The 24,878-nt window shown below is 49.3% G+C and overlaps 1 protein-coding gene across 7 annotated transcripts in view; it reads left to right on the top strand.

Moving 5' to 3' along the window:
- DHX38 (DEAH-box helicase 38) overlaps positions 1 to 24,878 on the top strand; it is a 1,013,803-nt gene that overhangs the window by 442,206 nt on the left and 546,719 nt on the right. For all 7 annotated transcript variants that reach the window (XR_014972206.1, XM_085638518.1, XM_085638522.1 and 4 more), the window contains exons 13-14: positions 10,673 to 10,859; positions 10,982 to 11,167. Coding sequence is in view for 6 of the 7 variants with exons in the window: in XM_085638518.1 (XP_085494644.1) it covers positions 10,673 to 10,859; positions 10,982 to 11,167 (373 nt within the window). In the remaining variant the exon portion in view is untranslated. The remainder of the gene's footprint in view (positions 1 to 10,672; positions 10,860 to 10,981; positions 11,168 to 24,878) is intronic.

Genomic DNA, 24,878 nt, shown 5'->3' on the forward strand with positions numbered 1-24,878 from the left:
CGCCTCCCTTTTGGGATGGGGTGGCCATATGGTAGAGGCAGAGATCAGAGGCCTCCGTTCTCTCCAGCGGAGCCCAGGCTCCATATCAACCTTCTGGAGCTGCAGGTGATCCGGCTTGCACTGAAAGCATTCCTTCCCTCTGTCCGGGGAAGAGTAGTGCAGGTGTTCACGGACAACCCAACCACCATGTGGTACTGCAACAAACACCCTATGTCAAGAGGCCCTCCGACCTCTGCACATGGCTGGAACATCAGGGCATATCCCTGGTGGTTCAACACTTGGCCGGTTCCTTGAACGCCAGGGCGGCTGAACTCAGCCACAGGTGCATGATGGATCACGAATGGCGTCTTCTCTCAGAGGTGGTGCAAGGTCTCTTTCAACAGTGGGGAGAGCCTTGGTTAGATCTATTCACCACCGAAGAGAACGTGCAATGTCAGCAATTCTGCGCGTTGGTATATCCAAGGTGGCACTCACTAGGCAACGCTTTTCGTTGCGAGTGGAGTTGCGGTCTGTTGTATGCCTTTCCGCCTATACCACTTCTGCAAAGAGTGCTGAAGAAGATCAGGTGCGACTGGGCCCAGGTCATTCTGGTGGCTCCAGGTTGGGCACGAAGAGTCTGGTATCCCGAGCTACTCAGCATGGCCATCGATCCTCCGATTCGACTGGCTCTTCGGGAGGATCTTCTGTCGCAGCAGCAGGGGACGGTCCGCCACCCCGAACCTGTCCAGTCTCCACCTTCTTGCGTGGAGATTGAGCGGGGGCATTTGACGTCTTTTGACTTGCTTCTCGAAGTTTATGATGTAATCTTGGCAGCCAGGCGTCCCCCCACTAAGACGGTATACGCCTGCTGGTGGAACAAATTTGTGGCATAGTGCACACCAAAGGCTGTGGACCCCCTTTCTGTCCCTCTTTCTGAGGTTCTCTTGTTTCTTCTCTCTTTGGCCCAGCAGGGCTCTGCTCTAGCACTATCAAGGGCTATCTCTCGGCCATCTCTGCCTTCCTTCGTCTTTCAGATCAGCCTTCTCTTTTCAAGTCCCCGGTGGTAAATCGCTTCTTGAAAGGCATAACTCCTCTCTTTCCTCCTATTCCCTTCGTTATACCTCAGTGGGACTTGAATCTAGTCTTAACCTATTTAATGTGCGCTCCCTTTGAGCTGCTTCACAACTGCCCTTTGAGGCTTTTGACTCTTAAGACTACATTCCTGGTAGCCATCACATTTGCCAGAAGAGTGTATGAGCTCCAGGCTCTTTCATCCACGCCTCCTTTTCTGTCTCTACATCCGGGCAAGGTGGTTCTCAGGACCCGTCCATCCATCATTCCTTCCTAAGTTTGTCACTGCCTTTCACATTGAGCAGACCATCACTTTGCCCACCTTCTTTCCGCCTCCGCATCCTTCGAAAGAAGACGAGGCGCTCCAACGTCTGGACCCAAAACGTGCGCTTTCCTTTTATCTGGATCGCACCAAACAGTTCCGGGTGGATGACCAGCTCTTTGTTGGCTACCTTGGTTCCAAAAAAGGTCGGTCTGTACACAAGGGGACTATCTCCCGATATGTCGTTTTGTGTATCAAAGCCTGCTATTCTCTGGCAAAGAATGAGCCTCCAGTGGGGCTGCGCGCCCATTCCACCAGGGCGACAACAGCAACTACTGCTTTGGGACGAGGAGTTCCTCTAAATGACATCTGTCAGGCAGCTACGTGGGCCTTGTTGCACAAGTTTACGAAACACTACTGCCTCGACGGCCAAGTCCGGAGAGAGTGCTTCTTTGGCCGTTCTGTTTTCCAGGACTTTCTGGTGTGATCTTGGTTCGCAGACCCACCTCCGCGGTTGGTATTGCTGGGGTATCTATTCTAAGGTAAGGAATCTATAACTAACATGTTTCTTTCGGATGAACAAGTTACTAACCTTAGGTAACGATATGTTCGAGGCATGTGGGCTGCTGAATTCATATCTGTGCATAGATCGCCGCCTAGTGTTGGGTCCGGATGTTTGCACGTTGTTGTCCTGGAAGAGTCTTCGAAGTATCCTGGGATAGGTGGCTCCTCCCCTGGACTACAGTGCGCATGGGCATCCTCTCCATCCTCAGATTGTTTTTTTTCCGCCATTGGGTTCGGATGTGCTTATCTTGACTCAAGTTAGGAAAAACTTTTTCCAGGCCAAAAGGCCTTTAGTTCGCGTTGGTACTGTTCCCGATCGGTATCGATAGTATCTTTGTTAGTTTACTAACTTCAAGAACAACTTTTTTCGCATCTTACCCGACCATCGACCCGACACCGACGATGGAATCGAGGACACCATTCAAGCGGTGTCCTGTATGCAATGCGAAATATCCCCATGTCGACGTCCACCCGGTGTGCAACAAATGCCTTTCACCGGATCACGACGAGTCCACGTGTATGGCCTGTGCCCGATTCCGATCCAAGAAGACTCTCCGGAATCGACGAGCAGCGAGACTCGAAGCGCAGCAAGCGGCACCGGCCCCGACCAACATCTTCAGCGCCGAGGACGAAGATGTCGAAGACGTGGAGAACCTACCCTCCAGCCCCGCTTCCGAACACGACTCCGGATCGGAAGACATCGAAGAACGACTCTTTCACAGAGATGAAGCCGACACCGAGGTAGGAGACTATGATGAGGCCTTAGGGGCAGAAGAGAGTAGCTCCGGTGACGAGCAAGGCCTACCCGTACAGACTGAGGATATCCCAGTGCACCAGTCTATGGCTCCGGTCGAGGGATCGCCTTCGGGCCTTACCCAAGACCTATCCCGCAGTTCTTCGGCCCCGCCCTCTGGCCCGGCCTCGGACATTCAGCGGCCGCCATTACTACCCAAAACGGCTGGTTTCCCTTCTTCGAAACCGAAACCAAAAGCTGTATTGGTTCATCAAAAACCGAAACCAAAAGTGACGCTGGTCGGATCGAAGCCCACCACACCTTCGACGCCAGCCAAACCCGTCGGCACCGACCGCACCAAACGAGACTTCGGTGCCGAGCTTGCAGCAGCCGACGTCGGCGCCGGCACACGGAAAAAGACCTTCGGTGCCGCCAAACCTACTCGACTCCCGGCACCGAAACAATCGGCTCCGGCCACAAAGGTCAAACTGGCTGTTGCGTCTCACACCGCTTCGACAGCACCACCAAAGGCACAATCATCGACGGCGTCGACGGATACTACCGCTCCTCGACTCGATGACCCAGTGGCGCCGAAGAAGTCCACGCCCGCCTCTACTGAACCGGTCGGCGCCAAAGAACCGATGGCGCTCCAGGTGCGGTCAGTTGCTGCGTCCTCGCAACGCATCAAACACAAGGCAGTCCTCCAGGACACGTCAGGCTCCGAGCCGATAAAAGCTCCAACAGCCTCTCCGGCACCGGCCAACATCACTTTTGGCCTACCGCCGTCCACGGCCCCAAAACTGTTCCAAATCAGAACACGTGTCACCCACACCACGATCACGCCTGCCGAACGCTCTCCTGCAGAGACGTCACCATCACACATCATCGACGCCGACACCGGCAGAATGATGCTCCACAAGAGGAGAATAACCTCCGAGCCAGCTTTGGACTCCTACCGGATCCCGCTTAAGAAAAAGCTGCCAGTGGCTTCGGAACCAGTTCTTTACGAACCTCTCCATTCCTCTTACCAAGATCCACAGTCCTTCTCTCCCACACACTCCGACACAGACGTTTTGGAGGACTACATAGGTGACCACGTCCCCTACCCCGGAGAGATGGACCCTGAAGGCCAACAGGACCCTGACCAAGCTTGGAATGACCCTGTAGACCCGGGTGCACCTATGGATACACAGGACCCGCAACTATATGGAGCGAAAACATTTCCCACAGAGGACACTGCCGCATTCAACGCCCTCATTGAACGTGCTGCGGCCAATCATGGTGTGCAACTCCACTCTGACACCGTCGAGGACGACTTTCTCATGGATACTTTCGCATCCTCAGAAAAGAATATAAAAACTCTACCCATGTTGAAAGGTGTCCTCAAACCAGCAAAGGACATCTTCAAAGAACCCACCAGGGCAAGAGTAATAAACCCCAGGATCGACAAGAAATACAGGTCAGCGCCTGGGGATCCTACCTACATTAGAGGCCAGTTACCTCTGGATTCCATAGTAGTTGCGAATGCTCGCAAACGGGCACACTCGCAAACGACAGGGGATGCTCCTCCCCCGGACAAAGAGTCCAAGGTGCTAGAGACCTCCGGCAAACGGGTTGCGGCCCAAGCAGCTAACATATGGCGTATTGCCAATACTCAGGCGCTCCTCGCTCGCTACGATCGAGCACACTACGACACATTGGAAACATTACTCCAACATCTCCCTGACCAATTCAAAGAGGGAGCAGAGATCCTCATCAGGGAGGGACAACTCCTCACAAACGCATCCATTAAGTGTGCACTGGATGCCGCAGATACAGCTGCCAGAGCCATAAATACTAGCGTCATGTTGCGACGACACGCCTGGTTACGAATCTCCGGATTCAAACCTGAGGTACAAAATAACATCCTCAACCAGCCTGTCAACCCCGACTACTTATTCGGGCCAGAGGTTGACACCACCCTAGAGAAAATAAAAAAGGACACAGACACTGCAAAGTCCATGGGGGCTCTCCAAACGCAGTCCTTTCGGAGCGGCTCCTTTCGTCGCCCCGGAAATAGAGGAGCAGGTAGAGGACAGGGGTCACAGCAAACCTACAACAAGGGAAACACACAAACTTCCTACGATAAAAACACCCGGGGTGGATATCGTGGCTGAAGCACAAAGGGCAGAGGACGCGGATACGGCAACACCAGGTCCTCCCCCAAGAACAAACAGTGACGCCCTCTCCCTTCCTCCCGACCACATAACACCTGTCGGGGGGAAGGCTACAAAGGTTCCTGTCCACGTGGGACTCCATCACCACGGACAGGTGGGTCAAAGATATTGTCAAACACGGTTACTGCCTAGAATTAACCTCAACTCCACCCACAATACCTCCAAAGCACCGTCCTATGTCCTCAGAGCACTTAACGCTCTTACAGCAGGAAGTGCTAAGTATGCTACTAAAAGGCGCAATAGAGTACGGGGGTGTACTCCCTGTACTTTTTAATACCGAAAAAGGACGGGTCACTCAGACCTATACTAGACCTGAGACCCCTCAACCGCTACATTCTCTCCGAGCATTTCCACATGCTCACCCTACAGCAAGTCCTCCCGCTGCTCAAGCAGGGAGACTTCCTGGCCACACTGGACCTCAAAGATGCGTATTTCCACATACCCATTCACCCCTCACACAGAAAATACCTCAGGTTCACTGTTCAGGGGCAGCACTACCAGTTCAAAGTCCTTCCCTTCGGCGTGACAACAGCACCCAGAGTTTTCACAAAGTGCCTAGCTACTGTGGCTGCACATCTACGGAGGCAGCACATACACGTCTACCCTTACCTGGACGACTGGCTTGTTCAAGCAAAGTCAGCCCAGCAATGTGCCAGCCACATGTCCCGCACCATTCACCTCCTTCACAGTCTGGGGTTCTCACTAAATTACCCAAAATCACATCTCCAACCCGCACACGTACAACAGTACCTAGGTGCGACCATAAACACTCTGGCGGCCACAGCTCAGCCAAATTTAGTGAGAATCAACAGCATGCAAATGCTGATTTCCAAGTTCAAACCACAACACTCCCTTCCCGCGCGAGTGTTCATGCAGTTGATAGGCATGATGGCCTCCTGCATTTTCATAGTCCCACACGCGAGACTACATATGCGCCCGCTTCAGGAGTGCTTAGCACGTCAATGGAATCAGGCTCACGGACAACTAAAAGACCTAGTGTTGGTGAGCGGTCGGGCATACAACTCTCTGCATTGGTGGAATCCACAAAACCTTTGCAAGGGCCGACCGTTCCAAGAGCCTGTTCCACAGATAATACTGACAGCGGACGCGTCTCTCCAGGGATGGGGAGCTCATGTACTCAACTACACAGTGCAGGGACTATGGACAACACAACAAAAGAAGATGCACATCAACCTTCTAGAACTGATGGCAATCTTCCTGGCTATGAAAGCATTCAAAGTACACTTGTGCAACAAAGTCGTGTTAATCCGGACGGACAACATGACCGCCATGTACTACATACAGAAGCAGGGAGGAACACACTCTCCACAGTTGTCTCATCTGGCTCAGAGCATGTGGAAGTGGGCCATTCTGAGGAACATGTTCCTCATGGCGGAACACCTCCCCGGCAAGGACAACCAGATGGCGGATCTGCTCAGCAGACACAGCCACCAGATGCACGAGTGGGAGTTACACCCATCAGTACTCCAACCGTACTTCCAGCAATGGGGTCATCCAGAGATAGACCTATTCGCCACAAGCGAAAACGCAAAATGCCAAAGCTTTGCCGCCAGGTTCCCACATCCACAGTCGCAGGGCAATGCGATATGGATGAACTGGTCCGGCAGATTTGCGTACGCTTTTCCCCCAGCACCGTTGATACCGCTGGTGGCTCGCAAACTCAGACAACACTCACTGACACTCGTCCTGGTTGCTCCAACGTGGGCACGCCAGCCATGGTACACCACTTTTCTCGAACTTTCCGTGGTGCCGCATCAAAGGCTGTGGATGAAACCCGCGCATCTGACGCAGAACCATGGAGAGATTCAGCACCCAGATCCGCAACAGCTGAACCTGGCAATCTGGCTCCTGAAGTCCTAGAGTTTGGCTACCTAAACCTGCCTCCTGACTGTATGGACATCATTAAGGAAGCTAGAAGACCCACTACCAGAGCTTGCTATGCAGCCAAATGGAAAAGGTTCGTCATCTATTGCAATAATAATGACATTAACCCGCTAGACGCATCCATCCAAAACATAATTTGTTACCTCTTACACCTATACCGATGCAATCTGGCGTACACCTAGATACGTGTCCATTTGACTGCAATATCAGCCTATCTCCAGAACAGGCAGCACCTCTCTTTATTCAGAGTGCCTGCCATCAAAGCATTCTTGGAAGGACTCAAACGAGTAATTCCTCCAAGCCACCCACCGGCTCCAATGTGGAACCTCAACTTGGTCCTCACACGCCTGATGGGTCCACCCTTTGAACCTCTACACTCATGCGAGATTCAATTCCTTACCTGGTAAGTAGCTTTCCTAGTAGCGATCACTTCTTTAAGAAGAGTTAGTGAACTCCAGGCACTAACCGTTCAAGAGCCATTTATACAGGTTCACGCCAACAGGGTCGTACTACGTACCAACCCCAAATTCATGCCCAAGGTGATATCGCAGTTCCACATGAATCAAACTATTGAACTGCCTGTTTTCTTTCAAAACCCACAAACTGTCGCAGAAAGAGCACTCCATACACTAGATGTGAAGAGAGCCCTCATGTACTATATCGACAGGACTAAGATCTTTAGGAAGACTAAACAATTTTTCGTTGCCTTTGCCCCACACCACAAAGGTAACGCTATCTCCAAAGCAGGTATAGCCAGATGGATCGTTAAATGTATTCAAATTTGCTATCAAAAGGCTAAACGCACATTAACGATTCCCCCACGAGCCCACTCAACACGTAAGTTAGGGGCCTCCATGGCTTTTCTGGGAAACATCCCTTTGCATGATATATGTAGAGCAGCCACCTGGTCCACTACACATACATTTACCAAACACTATTGTGTAGATGTGCAATCAAAACAGCAGGCAGCTGTAGGACAGGCTGTTCTCAAAACTCTTTTTCAGACCGCTGCAGCTGGCACTGGTAGCCGCCGCTAATAGGAGGTACTGCTATGTATTCTATGCACAGATATGAATTCAGCAGCCCACTTGCCTCGAACTGAATATGCTACTTACCAGTATGCATCTGTTCTTGTCATGTAGGGCTGCTGACATTCATATCGCCCTCCCTCCTCTCCGGCGCCTGTAGCAGCTGCAGCTCTCAGAATTACTGTAAGCATGGTCATCACTTTCTGTATCTACTCCATCACTGCCACAATGGCGAAAAACAATCTGAGGATGGAGAGGATGCCCATGCGCACTGTAGTCCAGGGGAGGAGTCACCTATCCCAGGATACTTCGAAGACTATTCCAGGACAACAACGTGCAAACATCCGGACCCAACACTAGGCGGCGATCTATGCACAGATATGAATGTCAGCAGCCCTACATGCCAAGAACAGATGCATACTGGTAAGTAGCATATTCATTCTGTGAGAAACATAGGTTTGCTATAGATTCCGTGCCGCCCCACCCATCCTCCCCGTTCTACAAACTGATTTCTAGGGTGAAGGTCATCCTTTCAGGTCCCTACTTTTGTGCACCAGTGGTCAGTGTCTTGCATGGCTCTGCGTTTCTTGCGCAGAAAGTCGTGTACAGAACTGACAGCGCGCGAGGGCGTTGTCCAAGTAGCAGCCGCGACGTCATCCCGTTGACCACAACGGCAACGATGGACGCGGAGCCGACCGACACCACCTTTTGACACGCAGAGGTACTGCTGATGAAAAACTTTCCGGATCCATTCTGACGCCTGGGGGTAATTCTAAGGTAAGGAATCTATAACTAAGTTATGTTTCTTACAGATATATCATTACTGAAGGTAAGTAACTTGTTCATATATATATATTGCCTATATATGTAAAGAAAGCAATTCAAGAGGTTACCATGCAGACTAAACTTGACCAGATTACAGGGTCATTTGTTCCACCCAACTCAGCATCATTGGATTTGAAACCAGTGCTCCTGAGGGCTGACTGTATGGTCACCTGATTTTGTCTCAAACATTGCATGGTCATTTTAAAGGAGGTGTAGAGACAACCCACAAGAGCATCTTATTCTTCATCAAAAAAGGTCATAATCCCATTACTTGCAAAGAAGTTATTTTACTCTAGTTATTGCATTTGACTTAAGCAAAGTCTGTCTATTCCCTCATCAGAGGTCCCTTTTATTGAATCTCATGTTTAAAGACTTTCTTGATGCCTAAAAAGGTCTTTCCTCCTGCAAAAGTTCCTTCTCCGTAGCAACTTAATTTGGTGTTATCAAAAGGATGGGTCCTCCTTTTGAGCCTATTCACAAGACTTCATTGATGCATCTGTCTTGGAAGACACATTTTTGTAGTTGCTTTCATTTTATCTTGTCGTGTTAGTGAGATTTAAACCCAATACCTCTTTTCTCTAATACTTCCAAAAGTGGTCTCAGATTTTCATTTCAACCAAACTATAACACTTGATCGCAGGTAAGTTTTACCACAGCCAATGAAATCCAGAGCTCATTTTACTAGAGGTAAAGTGGTTATGACGGCATGGCTGGAAAATATCTGTTTAACAGAGCTATCTAACGTTGACCACTCAGAAGCCATTCTAGACAGTTGGGAGACAAAACTGCTTTAATTTTGATACTAGCAATGAATCTAGCATAGGTGAAGTTGTTCTGAAAAATATTTTCGCCTAATGATACATGCACTTCACACTCTATTTGTGACGACTTCTGGAAGATGTTTAATGTCCTGTATGGCCAAGAGCCATTTTGGAGAATACTAAAGCTTCCTTCTCTATTCTAACATTTATAACTGTGAATGTAGGTCCTACGATGTAGAAAAATTGCTTAGCGATTTGTAGTCCTGGTTTGTCAAAAATAACTGAAACTGATAGTTGCTAGCACAAACCATCATGGGATACAAAAGCCTGTTAGGTTACTCATTTCTTCTTTATTTAGAATGTTGGGCAGCAGGCGATCTTCCTAGGTGCTGCAATGTAGTTTAGGGAAGGTCATTCCTGATTGTTATATATTGCATTGTGTAAAGATTTGGAAAACGAAGTCTGAATGGGCTATTTGGAAGTGATTTGCTGCATTTCCTTATGGTGGACTTTTTACTCTCCTACAAATTCATATTCTGGACATCAGTGTTCTGGGGTGCTGGCATGCAGCAGGGAATTATTGTAATGCTTATGACCTCCATAAAGATGAGTACGATGCAGAGCAAGGACTAAAAGTAAACCATTGTTTTCTCCAGTTTTTTGTAGCAGAATGCCTGTGCCCTCTAACTTTACCCTGTTTGGTCTTAGTGTGGGACTCAAGTTTTTTTAGCAAGATCCTGGAATTTTTTTTAAATCATCTTTGTTACTATTAGGGGCTTGGCTTTCTGTACTATATGCAGGGCCAATTGATTTTATGCAATTTTGTGGCAGCTACATTTTCCACATAAATATGGATTTGGCGCTTTGGCCACATAATCATAATTTGTGGATTTTAACCCAAAAAATGGTTTCTAGGTCAAACAGATTAGAACCTACTAAACATGTGGCCACACATGTTTCTGCAAAGTGGAAAGCCTTTCACAAAGGCTAACTTGTCACCTTTCTGTTGTTTATTGCTGTATTTAAGTGTTAGACTGGTACTAATGGGGCACAACATTTTCCAAGACCGTGTTAATGTGTGTAAACATTACAAAATAGAAAAAGTAATGCTATCACAGAATGTGCTGTATTAAACCACATAATGTACCTTTACTTGCTGCTTAATTTAGTCAGCCCTGTTGCATACTTTTGTCCTCCCCTACCACATAATTCTAATGGCCCTGACTATATGACTCCTGTTCCTTTTATCGGAGAAATTTGGGGAGAAATATGTGGGATAGTGTTGCCTTTTTGGTGATGTAATTGAACTCTTTCACATATTTTCTCAGGGACAACAGCATTGTCATTGTGGTGGGTGAAACTGGCAGTGGAAAAACAACCCAGCTAACACAGTATCTGCATAAGGATGGTTACACAGACTATGGAATGATTGGATGCACGCAGCCCCGTAGAGTGGCTGCTATGTCTGTAGCCAAACGAGTCAGTGAAGAGATGGATGTCAACCTTGGCGAGGAGGTGAGCACAAGACTTAACTTATCACTCCTCCCATGTTTTTTCATGTTTTACTCATACTTTGGATTTGTTTAATATTTTCTTAAACTGTAGATGTTGGTCACTGATCTTTTGTTTCTCTTAAGGTTGGTTATGCCATCCGGTTTGAAGATTGCACATCTGAGAAGACTGTGATAAAGTACATGACGGATGGTATACTGCTGCGAGAATCTCTGCGGGAAGCTGATCTGGATCATTACAGTGCCGTTATAATGGACGAAGCCCATGAACGATCTCTTAATACCGATGTGCTGTTTGGTCTATTGAGGGAGGTAAGCCTCTTGTGATGATACTTCTTGTGTATCAGTGATGAACTGCTTTATGTCTTAGAGGAGCCTATGCTGTACTACTGTACTCATTGAGCTTTGTTTTAACTGTAGGAAGGTGGATATCTGACTATGGTTACCCCCAACTTTTTGCCTAGTGTCTAGCTGGTTTTTCGACTTAGTTGGCCTGTGATCCTGCCATTCAGTGTCTCAGGCTGTCTGCTCTCTTTAAAATGGACTCCATGTACCCTAGGTACATACACAATTGGTAAGGATCTCCTTATTGGACCCTGTACAGTGTACCCTAGGTACCCAGGGCATAGGTGTACCCTAGGCCTCCCAGGGGCTGCAGCATATATTATGCCACCCCTGGTCTGGCCTTCCAATCAGACACAACTGGCTGATCACTCAGCTGGGGCAAGGTCGTGTAATCACCCCTTGCTTAGATATAGTATACCTATATCTACCCTTATATATAGACATGTGTACCTATCAGTCACTCCTATGGCAGGCCTTAACAATCCTGGAGGCAGAGTGCTTGGTAACATGTGAGATGGTGCTCTAGCATGAGCTGAGTGACTTGGTGCAATAAGTGACAGTGCAGATAATTACAGTATATGTACGTATTTACACAAAGTAACAAAAATATGTACAAAGTTCCTTATTTTGAAAAAGTCCTTAGTTTTCTCATGGGTATGCGATAAACCTTGTAAGGCACATGTCCTATCTTTTTATTGTCAACAAGGAAATCAGATTAATAAGGGACTGGAGAACCGTCAACGTTTCGACCCTACATCAACCGCTAGTTGTAAGTAGTCATATCGGGTCTTCTTCAGGACACAGGAATTGTATACCAGCCTAGGATATAGGTGATTGAACAGATGTAACCAATAGTGTTGCAGTTGCCACCTCTTGTAGTCAATCAAAGGGGAACGGGCTTGTAACGAGTTTAATCTGCACAAGGGTCCTCTTATTCTGCCGGGTTGGCTTCTTCTGATTCCCTCTCTCCTTATTCTTGCTTCTTTCGTTAACAAAACTTGAGTATTTCAACTGACTTCAGAGTTGAAAATTAGCGTATACCACCTCGAAAATGAATGCGGCCGTCAGGACACAAGTTCCACTGACGGTGCTTGATTGCTTCTATCTCTCACGTAACGCTCAAATCGTGTGAATCAGCAAGCCATTCATTTTCGAAGTGGTATACGCTAATTTTCAACTCTGAAGTCAGTTGAAATACTTAAGTTTTGTATAGGAACAGCTCACCACACAGGACACCTTCTTCATCATGCGCTCAGCCGACTTGGGCCCCAGCCCTCACCACATTTTCAGCCTAGGTGAAGCCAAAATCCTCTACGTACTCTCAACCTTGTTCAACACCTCAATTGCCATGGCCACCTTCCCTGAGGACTGGAAACATGCAGAAATCAACGCCGTACTAAAGAAACCATGAGAAGACCCTAGCGAACTCAACAACTTCTGACCCTTCTCCCTCTTCATGTTCCTGACCAAAGTATTAGCAGAAACCATCTACCAACAGCTCTCCTGACATCTGGAACGGAACGTCCTACTTGACTCCTCCCAATCTGGATTTTGCAGTAACCACAGCACTGAACCAGCCTTCATTTCGGCTACCGACGACATCTATGCCCTACTCAAACAAGGAGAGGCTGCAGCTCCGATCATCCTTGATCTCTCAGCAGCCTTCAATATGGTCTCCCACCACACACTCATCATAAGGCTGCACAACATGGGCATCCAAGGAGCCGCTGTCAGATGGATCATCTTTCCTCACCGGGAGAATGCAAAAAGTCTGCCTTGACCTCAAAAGCCGAGGAAACATCTGCTCAGTACCCCAAGGATCCTCTCTCAGCCCCACTCTTTTCAACTCTTCTGACCCCTCGGGCCCGCATTGCATAAAACCCAAGGACTCAACATCATATCCTATGCCAACAACACACAACTCATCCTCACCCTCTCCGAAGACCCCACCAATGCCAAGACCAACTTCCACAACTGCATGACTGATGTCGCCAACCGGATGAAGGGCAACTGCCTGAAGCTCAACTTGGACAAGACAGACAGAGGTACTGATTTTTGGAAACAAAACCTCCCCCTAGACCACATCCTGGTGGCCCTCAGAACTTGGACCTATTCCTGCCCCCACTGACCGCGCTAGGAACCTAGGCATCATTCTGGACATCAAGCTAACTATGACGACACTGTCAACTCCTTCTCGTTTTCCTGCTTCTTCATCCTCTGTATTAAGATATTCAAATGGATACCCCAAAGCTGAAGATGCACCATCTCCCAGGCCCTCATCTCCAGCCGTTTGGACTATGGCAACGTTCTCTATGCAGAGATTGCAGCTCACCTCCTCCGACGACTACTGACCATACAGAACACCTCAGCCAGACTCGTCCTGGATATCCCTAGAAAATAAAAAATCACCCCCTACCTCAGGGAACTCTACTGCCTTTCTGTACAGAAAGGATGCCAGCTCAAACTCCTGACCCATGCATACAAGGCTCTATACACAACTGTGGACCCAATTACTTGAACCACCGCCTGAACTTCTATCAGCCCACCAGACAACTCCGCTCTGTGTCTCTTTCTCTAACCATCACCCCCTTCATCCAACGTAGCAGTTGCATAGGTCATTCGTTTGTCTACCTAGCTGCAACGACATGGAACGAGCTACCATTTCATTTACGCCGTCCCCATCTCTTTCAGAGTTCCGAAAGTCCCTGAAGACCTGGCTATTCGGATAATCAACTACCCTTCCAGCTTGCCTGGATACCCTCACAGGTGATAAGAGGCGCTCTACAAATCTACTGATTGAAGACATTTGCAATCTTTTTTTTTTTTTTTTAACTAGTAGTAATGGCTATTGCACAGGGAGTCGCACGCTGGATGTTTTAGGCTGTCTTCCCTGTAGTCAGCACAACGACATCCTCAAGCCACATACTTTGGCTAGGGATGTTCCATGGACATTATGGCCCCTGTTGCTTCTATACTTTAATTTCTCCTGTTAGTCCACTTCTTTAGCTGCAGTTTTTCAGCTTTTGGTTTTTTTCCTGCTCTGTTTAAAAATCCCAGTAGATTGGTGGGGTTATGAGGAAGGAAGATGACTAGTTCAGGTGTCATCTCTTCATAATGATTTCACAATTGAAAGCATTGCCAGGCAGTGACATTTAATTTCTTAGAGAAGGAAGTAGCGACATGTTGACCTAAAAATATTACCAGGACCATCTTCTTCTGCACCTCTACACAAACGGCAGACAAAAGAAGTGCATATCAACTTGATGACCAACCTCCCCTTAAGAAACCAGGAACAGCTCATTTCTACCCTTTTTTTGGCTTGGACCCTCTCAGATTCCCCGACTGAGGGATCTCTGAGTTAGAGGCTACCTGGCATTTCTTTTTAAAAAAAATATTTTTTATTGAATTTTTAAACAAACAAAGAAAAAACAACTCTACTGGTGTCTGAGTCGCATACATTTGGTTGATATACATCTTACCAAAGTTCTTCACTAGATTGTATCCCATTAGTCTATATGTTGGAGTGGTTACAATTCCATCTATGAGAGGCTATGTCTCAGTACTGCCCCTTCGAGTAATTGTCCTCTTGCAATAGTAGGGCTATAAGTGGCCCACAAACAAGACACATCGTTTTAATTAATAAGCAACCGCATCAGTAATAAGCAAACCAGTTGGGTCCATGTTGTCTCCGGTATTCCCCTACCAAGGTCTGCCTCCCATTTCCCCTGCAATTGAGTCAATGGTTTTACTCCCTCATTCATCATTCGCCTATATAAGCAGGTGACAGCTTTAAATGTCCCCGCTGCCATCACAATGTATTGGCAAGCCAAAGTCGTCCGCGGTTCTGATAGCCCTCCTCCCCAATGCCGTTGAATTACTGATATCTGAAAGAAACACGTTAGTTAGATTCCTTACCTTAGAATATCACTCACCCGCATCTGACCAATTTAGGATTTGTTCCCGTCCATCGATCAAGTCACCTTTGGACCCACTTGCTTTAATTAATTTTTTCCGAGATTCGTCTCCAATGCCCGGCCCCCGGACTCCTATTGTTCCCGGTTGCAGCAATGTTTGACGCTGACCCTTGAGTGCTTATACCATTGATTACGCGCCGCTTCATGCCCGCGTTTGTTCCACTTCTATTGGACTCATTGTACTTACCTATACTACGCTCAGCACACGTTTAATTATGACCATTGTCCTGATGATGGCCTGAAATTAATCAGGCTGAAACGCAGTCGACAATCCTCAGCAAAGAACTTTGGCTTTCCTGTGGTCACCTAAAATTTTGTTCAAACCAGATTGTATATAATCATTTTCCTTGACCACATTGTTATTATATTATGAATTTTTCGCCGTTCATGCTGTCTTCACCCATTGTGTCACTGTGCTGTTCACTATCACTAGCACGCCCAGTGCTCACTTTTGTGTGTTTTGGTCATTTGTACCTTTATTGTACTGTAGTGTTGTAACAACTACCTACAATATATATCCCTTTTCTATTTTTCTTGTGGTCTCCCTTCCTTTTTCCACCTTCCCTTTGTGATTTACATCACTGATTTTAAACTTGCTATTTTAAATGATATCCAGTTGAGACGTTGTTTTGCTAAAAACTATTGCCCGGTCTCTGCTGGGAAAACTGGCTTACTCCTGTTCATTGTTTCTTTAGAATATCCCCAGGCGTCAGGCTGGATCTGGAAAGATTTTTCGTCAGCAGTACCCTTGCGCATCGGTAGGCGTCGTGATGACGTCGTCGGAGTACTTAGACGCTGCCCTCGCGCGCTGACGTCAGTTCTTCTTTTGTCCGCGCCAGTAAGCGCAGATCCGGGAATAGCATACCCTTAGTCATTTTTGACTAACTTTTTGGACTTTTTGGGTCTATTCTTTCGAGTCGACCTCGACTCTTGGTGCCGGTAGGGATGCCCAGGTTCAAGCCCTGTGACGCCTGTCACAGACTGATGTCGGTTACCGACCCCCACCGTCAGTGTCTCTACTGCTTTGGGGCCAACCATGAGGACAAGTCGCGCCCTGACTGCTGGGCCGTGACCTCGAAAGCTAGGCGGGAGCGGTCCCGCAAGCTCCTCGAGATCCGGCAGTCGGCTCCGTGCCGCTCGAGGTCCCGGTCGAGGAGGAGGTCGAGGGACCGGTTGCGGAGCCAAAGTCATCACCGCTCGTCGGGTTCGAAGTCCTCGCATTCAGGTAAGTCGAGGCACAGTAAGAAGATGTCAAAGAAGCGACACCGCTCTTCTGACTCCCCTCGCCGGTCGCGCGACTCGGCTGAGGGTTCGGGTGGCACCACCCGCGCAGCTCCGTCAGAGCCGCAGGAGTGGCATCCGGCCCCATACCCTCCGGTCGCTTGGCCTAATGCGACTCCGGGCGAGATTCGGGGCTTCCTCGTGGCCATGAGGAGTCTCGCTCCGCCGTCGCGGCCTGCCGGCGCGCCTTCGGGCCCCGCAGGTCTGACTGGGAGGCCTAGCGTCGACTTCGGTCCCGACGCCGCAGGTCCCCGTGGGTTCCAGGCCTGGATCCTGGTCGACACCGGTTGACCTTACGACCCCTCCGCCGGCGCCGACCCTATGGTGCCGCCTCCGGCGCCGTCTTCCGACGCCGCCGTCCCCAGTTTCAGCCCTGGTCCAGCTTCAGAACGGCACAGATGGATGAGCATTTCATCTACCACCCGCTCCGTCCTTTCTACCTGTATACCAGGAGACGGATGAAGGGGGAGGACTGGGAGGGGTCTGAGGACCCTCTGGCACAGCAGTGCCAGTTAAGTCAGGACTGGGCAGACGAGCTGGGGGATGCCAGTGGTCTCGACACTTCGCCTGACACTGGCTTCATCTCTCCTCCTTCCGTGGCTACAGAGGAGGGTGCAACTTATTCTGTGGTGCTGCACAGGGCTGCCAAGGCCCTTCACCTGGAGCTCCCTGCAGTGGCCGTGAGGACTAACCTCCTCACTGAGGTGCTTCAACCGCCAGTAAGCTCTTCGGAGCCTCTATTGCAGTTCAATTAGGCCCTCACTGACGTTCTGATGGGCACTTGGTCCAAGCCCTCCACAGTCACTCCTGTGGACCGGAACATGGCCCGGCGCCACAGCCCTGCTCCGGCGACCTCTGCTTTGTCAGTACACCCCACCCCTGAGAGTCTGGTTATCCAGGCCTCTACGTCCTAGACCGCCTTCCCGTCCGCTCCTCCGGATCGGGAATCCAAAAGGTTGGAGCAGTTTGGGAAGAAACTGTTTAACTCCCCCAGTTTGGGGTTGCGGTCCATTAATACCGCGTGCCTTTTGGACCGTTATACCCACTCCTTGTGGGATACAGTGGCGGACGTGCTTCCCCAGAGTCCGGAGGAGGCCAGGACACGACTTGCCCAGGCTCTTGCTGAGGGGCGGCATGCAGCACGGTACACCATTTGATGTGGACTTGACATCACGGACTCGCTGGGTAGAGCGATTGCGACGCCTGGCGGCGACAAAGCGGATAGTGCGCTGGAGCGCTTAAAGGACTCAAAGGCTACGGCCCAGTCCTTGGGCCTCTCGGCCCGCACCCACAAACTTCCGCTTTTCGCCCATTTCGTGGCCAAGGGAGGGGCGCCTCCGCACGTTCGACCAGCCACAGGCCGCAGAACCGGCCTCAACGCGGTCACGGACGTAGATTCCGCCGTGGCGGAGCAGGGGGACAGAGAGCCGGTCAGTCCACATCTGCTCCCACAGCATCTGCCTCAAAGCCTTCCTAGTCCGAGCTTTCAGGCCCATTCAACGCCAGTGGGAGGCAGAGTTCGCCAGCACCTGCTCCACTGGCATACCATCACGTCGGACAGGTGGGTGCTGCAAATCGTCTGAAGGGGCTACTCCCTCCCCTTCGAGGCGACCCCTCCAGCCATGCCACCGCAGTACCACCGCATTTCGGGGGATCACTTGCAACTTCTGCAGGAGAAAGTTACGGCCCTCTTGGCCAATGGGGCCATCGAGCGCGTTCCTGGCCCAGAAGTAGGGCGGGGTTGTTACTCCCACTACTTTCTGTCTCCCAACAAGCGCAAAGGGCGCCAATGCCCTATCTTGGACCTCAGGGGCGTCAACGCCTTCCTCCGGAAGGAGAAGTTCAAGATGCTCACTTTAGCTCAGGTTCTGGCAGCCCTAGACCCTGGAGACTGGATGGTAGCGTTGGACTTGCAGAACACATTTTTTCACATCCTCATCCTGCGGCCCACCGGCGTTACCTGCGGTTCACGTTGGGCCACAAGCACTTTTAGTTTACTGTGCTCCCCTTCGGCCTCACCAGTGCCCCTCGGGTGTTCACAAAAGTGATGGCGGTGGTCGCAGCTCATCTGCGCAGATTAGGGGTTCCAGTCTTCCCCTATCTCGACGACTGATTGTTGAAGGCGGGCTCGCCACAGACGGTCGTTTCCCACCTCCAGACTATGGCCGACCTCCTGCATTTGCTGGGGTTCTCCATCAACGTGCCGAAGTCACATCTGAGTCCCTCCCAGAAGCTCCTTTTCATCGGAGCGGTTCTGGACTCGGCGCAGTTTTGGGTCTATCCTCCCGAACAGCGGGTTCGGCATATTCAGGCTCTGATTCCGATCTTTCAGCCTTTTTCCCGGGTTTCGGTGAGGTTGGTCCTACGGCTGCTGGGTCTGATGGCCTCCTGCATTCTGCTGGTACATCACGCCAGGTAGCGGATGCGGGCTCTGCAGTGGGACCTGAAGTTCCAGTGGGCACAACATCAGGGCAACCTGTTCGACCACGTCCTGATCTTGGAGGGCACTGCAAGACAGTTGCAATGGTGGCTCACGGACCGCGATTGGGTCAGTGGCAGATCCCTCTCCCTACCCCAACCAGAGCAAGTGGTGGTGATGGATGCGTCCCTCCTGGGATGGGGGGGCCACATGGGAGAGGCGGAGATCAGAGGCCTCTGGTCTCCGGCGGAGTCCGGGGCTCTATATCAACCTGTTGGAGCTGCGGGTGTTCACAGACAACACCACCGCCATGTGGTAGTGCAACAAACAGGGCGGGGTGGGGTTGTGAACCCTTTGTCAGGAGGCTCTGCACCTCTGGACATGGCTGGAACATCAGGGCATCACCCTGGTGGTTCAACACCTGGCGGGCTCTCTGAACGCCAGGGCGGACGAACTCAGCCGCCGGTGCATGATGGATCACGAATGGCGTCTGAACTCGGACGTGGCGCAAGGCCTCTTTCGGCAATGGGGAGAGCCTTGGTTAGATCTATTCGCCACCGAAGAGAACGCGCAATGTCATCAGTTCTGCGCGTTGGAGTTTTCCAAGGCGGCACTCGCTTGCAGACGCTTTTTGTCGCGAGTGGATGTGCGGTCTGTTATACGCCTTTCCGCCTATACCACTTCTGCCCAGAGTGAAGATGATGATCAGGCGCGACCGGACCCAAGTCATCCATGTGGCTCTGGATTGGGCACGAAGATACTGGTATCCCGAGCTACTCTGTCTGTCAATCGATCCCCCGATTCGACTGCCTCTTCAGGAGGACCTTCTGTTGCAGCAGCAGGGGACGGTCCTCCACCCGAACCTGTCCAGCCTCCACCTCCATGCGTGGTTTCTTGCACAGCTCTGCGTTCCTGGTGCGGAAAGCTATGTACAGAACTGACGTCCGCGTGCGAGGGCGGCGGCTAAGTACTCCGACGTCATCCCGGCGATCCCGGCGATCCCGACGTCAACGACTGACGCGGAGTCGCAGACGACGCCTACCGACGCGCAAGGGTAGTGCTGACAAAAAATCTTTCCGGATCCAGCCTGACGCCTGGAGATATTCTAAGGCCGGGATGTGGAATTCCTATAGCCTGACGCCCGGGACATATTGTTTGGGGTCAAGGGCAACAAGTTTAAATGTCTATTGTGTCCTTGAGACAAGTAGGCCCAACCCCCTACAGCACAAACCTTTAGCTGCCAGTTTACAATACCACATTATGGATCAAGGAAGGGCATTGTCTACAGTTAAGGTAATGTGTGTCCATGTGTTAACACTGTTCAAACTTGTATTTATGGTTCATTAATGCAAAGCCTTTATTATTAGGGTGAGCACTAAAAGTAAATGTTGTCAGCTCTGCCTGCACTACTGACGGTGGTTCCAGTATAAACGTGTACACATGTTTTCAAAGTTTAGTAATATGAGGCTATGTATAATGCTCCCAGAATGCTCTCTGATTATATGCAATTATTTGCAGAAGCTTGAAAGCAACAGTGATGATTCTTTGCTTTCAAAATAAAATGTTCACAAAAAAAATGCAAGTAGGAAAAAAATATTTTGTTAAACTACTTTGAGATTTTAGGTACCATATCTTTGCAGCATCATTTAGTAACATGTTGATGTATGCTTGTATTTCCCAAAAATATTCATAATGGAAAATCAGTGTAACCAGTTAAAATACGATTGTGGGAAACAAAAATAAACAAGCATTGGAAAGCCAGTAGGTCTGAAATTGGTGGTCAGGCTTTTGGTTTTGTCAACGCGTGACTTGTTTAGGCATGTTTTTTGTAAAACCTTATCTGTGTGGGAGCTGCAGGGCCCTCGCCATTCTAACAAGCATTGGCAAAAGCAAAAAACAGTTTTTGGTCTCAAAAAGCACACATTGCCACAGTAGTTCCAGGCACTGAACAAAACTACTTTGTGTGCCAATATGCTTCTTGTAATAGAGCAGAATACTGTCCCAGTGAAGCCAGCTGATAGACCGAGAGAAGGAGAGAGAGAGACATAATTTTACTAAACACAAAAGGTCATGGTTATCCCCAGGCCTAATTAGAGGCCCAATTATTAAAGAAAGTCTCAAAAGTGCATCCATGGTATATATCCATGCATTAAGTGCATATATACAGTCTCCGTGAATTCACAAGAATTTACAGAAGTAGGCCAAGAAATAGTACTCCAAGAAAATATTTGTGAACTGGATTTTAGCATGAGCAAATGTGCTTGTGTAGATTTGCTCATGTGAAAATCTGAATGTTTCAAGTTCACTTTTCCTCCAACCACTTTTTTTCCCAACCCTGAAGAAGTTTTACATCTGCCACTGCCAGGAGTAATTTTACAACCTTTTTCAGTATGGGAAAAGATTAGAAAAGAGTTGGTGAAAACCCTTAAAACATGCAAGTTAGTAGGTTTGCACAGACTCAAAACGGCATTCCAACCCTTGAACTATTGCTTACCACTTCCTTCAGATCCAGTATGTAGACCTGCAGAAATGTAGCAACATAAGGGAATTGCTAGTATGCAAACCCTACTATGGTACAAGCCCTGGCATAATTAGAGAGGCTTTATCAGAACTCTTGCATAATGAGATTGCTGCCGTAATTTGTCGCCACATTACATGGCACAAAAGGGACAAGTGGATTTTGTTACAGGACAAGTAGATTTATGAAGCAACCTGCCCCATGAACAAGTAGATATTTTATTAAATTCCACACCCCTGTAAGGTAAGGAATCTATCTAACTAACTAATGTTTCTTACAAATATATCGTTACCAAAGGTAAGTAACTTGTTCGTTAAGGCTGAGTGCAGTAGAAAGTCGCCCCTGGGAAGGCTGTATCTATTCTGCAGGGTCTGGAAGGGTAAGAGAACGCCGTCTTCGTATAGATCTCCCAGCACGTGGACCCCTAACTCCTCCCACGCGGCCAGCACGGTCCAATCCCTCCCGTGCGGGAGCGCAGTACACATGCCCAGGGGTATCTCCGGGGCATATGGACGGGCAATCTCGCCTCTGCGCTGAGTCTGATTCCAACATAATCGTTGCGTCCGCTCCTCATGGGACAATCCTGCAAGGTGCAGTCGCTGCTGGAGGATAATGAAGGACAGTGTGTGACGTGGGATCCACCGATTGGCCAAATCATCCGAGCCCCTGACCTCCCTGGCCCCTGCTTGGGTGAGCCATTTCAGTTGTGCCGCCAGATAGTATAATTCAAAATCTGGGACTGCCCAACCCCCCTCACCTCGTGGCCGCGTCATTATGTCCAATGCCACCCTTCTCCGTCCGTTGCCCCAGAAGAACCCCTCCCACCACCACCATAGAGCGGATTGTTTTAAAAATCGAACTCGGTATCCATATTGGCAGAGTTCTAAAATAATACAGCAACCGGGGTAAAGCCACCATTTTCAACAGTGCCACTCGACCTGCTACCGAAAGGGTCAGAGTGCTCCGAACACCATACTACCCTTGATGCCTCTTAAAGCTCTGCCTATATTACCATCCAATAGGTCTTCCTGCGAGTTATATACATTAGTTCCAAGATAAGGTAGGCAGTGAGATTCCCATCGAATATCCTCTACTTGCATAGGGCTCGTCATCGATTTGTCCACAGGAAACAGGCAAGTCTTCGCCCAGTTCACCTGCAATCCCGAGGCCGACCCAAAGGTACGCAGCAGAGATGTCGCTCCATGCAGAGCTCCCTACGTATCAGCCAGGAACATGTGGAGGTCATCAGCATAGAGCGATATATATATTGCATGTCTCCACGTAATTCTAGGCCAGTATAATGTCTTTCCTATCTGGCTTGGGCCGCAAAAGGTTCAATGGGCAGTGAAAATAGTAGAGGGGAGAGTGGGCACCCCTGTCGCGTGCCTCATTCGATTAAACAAGGAGAGGATATTGTCGCTCCTGTCCACACCCGCGCAGTGGCCGATCTATAAAGTATTTCACTCCATCTCACAAAAGCCTCCCCCAGGCCCAGTGCTCTCAGGACCTGAAACAAATATGGCCACTCCAGGCTATCAAAGGCCTTTGCAATGTCCACCGATCAGACCGTCGCGGATGGTGCGGCACTATGATCTTCCCCTAACATGTGAAGTAAGTGGTGTACAGTAGTGGATGTATTCCAGGTGGATATGAATCCTGCCTGGTCACAATGGATCAGCTGTACCATATATGGGAGGAGTCGAGTCGCAAGGATTCTACATAAAATGTTATAATCAGTGGTCAACATTGAGAGAGGGCGATGGGCCACCCTATCAGTGGTGGTCCCCCTAGGCTTTAATAAAGGAATAATTATTGCTTCCCTAGTGGAGGCAGGTAGCTGTCCCGTTTCCTGTGCTTCCTGGAACACTGCTAGCAACTGTGGTGCTAGGCAATCTACATATGTTGAATAAAACTCTATGGGCAGGCCATCTATTCCCGGCGTTTTGTTATGTGCCATGTGTTTGATTGCGCCCCGTATTTCCCCTAGTGTAATCTCCTGTCCCAATAATGTTGCTTGTTCCTTATCTAATTGTGGCAGGGTCAAGTCTGATAAGATCTCTCCTGTATAATTCCCAACTTGGCTCAGTTTGCTTCGATATAATTTGGTATAGTAATCTAAAAACAGCCCATTAATCTCTTGTTGGGTGCATACTAGCTCTCACGGCGGAGACGTCAGTCCTAAGATGGGCGCGCCCCGAGGATTTGGATTTGCTAGCCATGCCAATAAGGTGCTCGCCTTGTCTTCCTCTGCATGCGCCTTTGCTAAATAAGTTCTGTGGTCAAAGCAGCGTAAGCGTTCCACTTGGGTTGCTTCTGCTTCCCTAGCTTCTAAAACTTCTCCTTGTACGTCTGGAACTTCTGGGCGATTTCGCTCAGCTGTACGCAGGTGTTGCTCCGCTGTGTCAATATTTTTCACAAGCGTCTTCCACACCCCCACCATCTTTGCGAGACATATGCCCTGTGTTACCACCTTAAAAGCGTCTCACTCCAGCGCCACTGTGGTAGCTGTCCCTTCATTCTCATTAAAGTATTGGGTGATACCTGTCTTAATTTCCTCGCGGAAGACTGTGTCCTCCAATGTTTCTGGCCGCAATCTCCAAGTCGGCACCGCAGGTCTCTTCCTGGCCCAACACATAATCCCCAGCAGAGGGTTGTGGTCAGAAAGTGTTCTCGTGAGGTATTCACTGTGAGTCACTTTAGTGTGGATACCAGGGGTGCACAACATCACGTCTAACCGCACGTGCAGTTCATAGAGTGCGGAAAAATAAGAGTAATCTCGCTCTTGTAAGTGATATGTGCGCCATGTGTCTATCAACCCCCACGCATGTCTAGCCTTGGAGAGTTTATGTATGGGAGCGTCGGAGAGCGGGTGGTGGGATCTATCCATTGTGATGTCTGCTATGGAATTAAAGTGTCGCCCTCTCTCTCCCCCCCCACACACATTAAGACTGGCCCAGTCAGGTAGGGAGCCAATTTCCCAGATAGGTGGTTAAGGAAGGGAATCTGATCCACATTGGGAGCATATATGCTGCACAATTTTACATCTATCCCATCGATGCGGCCCATTACTGCCACAAACCTCCCCTCTGGATCTACTGTGCAATTTATCGGTTGGAATGGGACTCGCGCTCTAATTCCTATCAATGCTCCCCTTGCAAAAGCCGAATAAGTTGTGTAAAAGAGTTGCCCCCTCCATTTACGTTTCAGCGCTAATCCCTCAGTTTGATTAAGGTGAGTTTCCTGTAGAAAGGCTATGTGTACCCCTCTACGTACCAAATAAGCATGCGCCTTGTGGCGTCTAACCATCGTATGTAGGCCCCGAACATTCCAGGTTATACATTTCAGATCAAGTAATATCCCCATGGTGAGTTCTAACTCTCCTAAGAAGCTGCTCGCTCCATCTGAACACACCAGTGGTCCTAACTACCCCAAAACAAAATCGTAAGTTCCCCGAACTACCCCACCCTAGAACAGGTTCTACAGATC

The sequence above is a fragment of the Triturus cristatus genome, chromosome 12, assembly GCF_964204655.1.
Source record: "Triturus cristatus chromosome 12, aTriCri1.1, whole genome shotgun sequence".
Classification (NCBI taxonomy): Eukaryota; Metazoa; Chordata; class Amphibia; order Caudata; family Salamandridae; genus Triturus; species Triturus cristatus.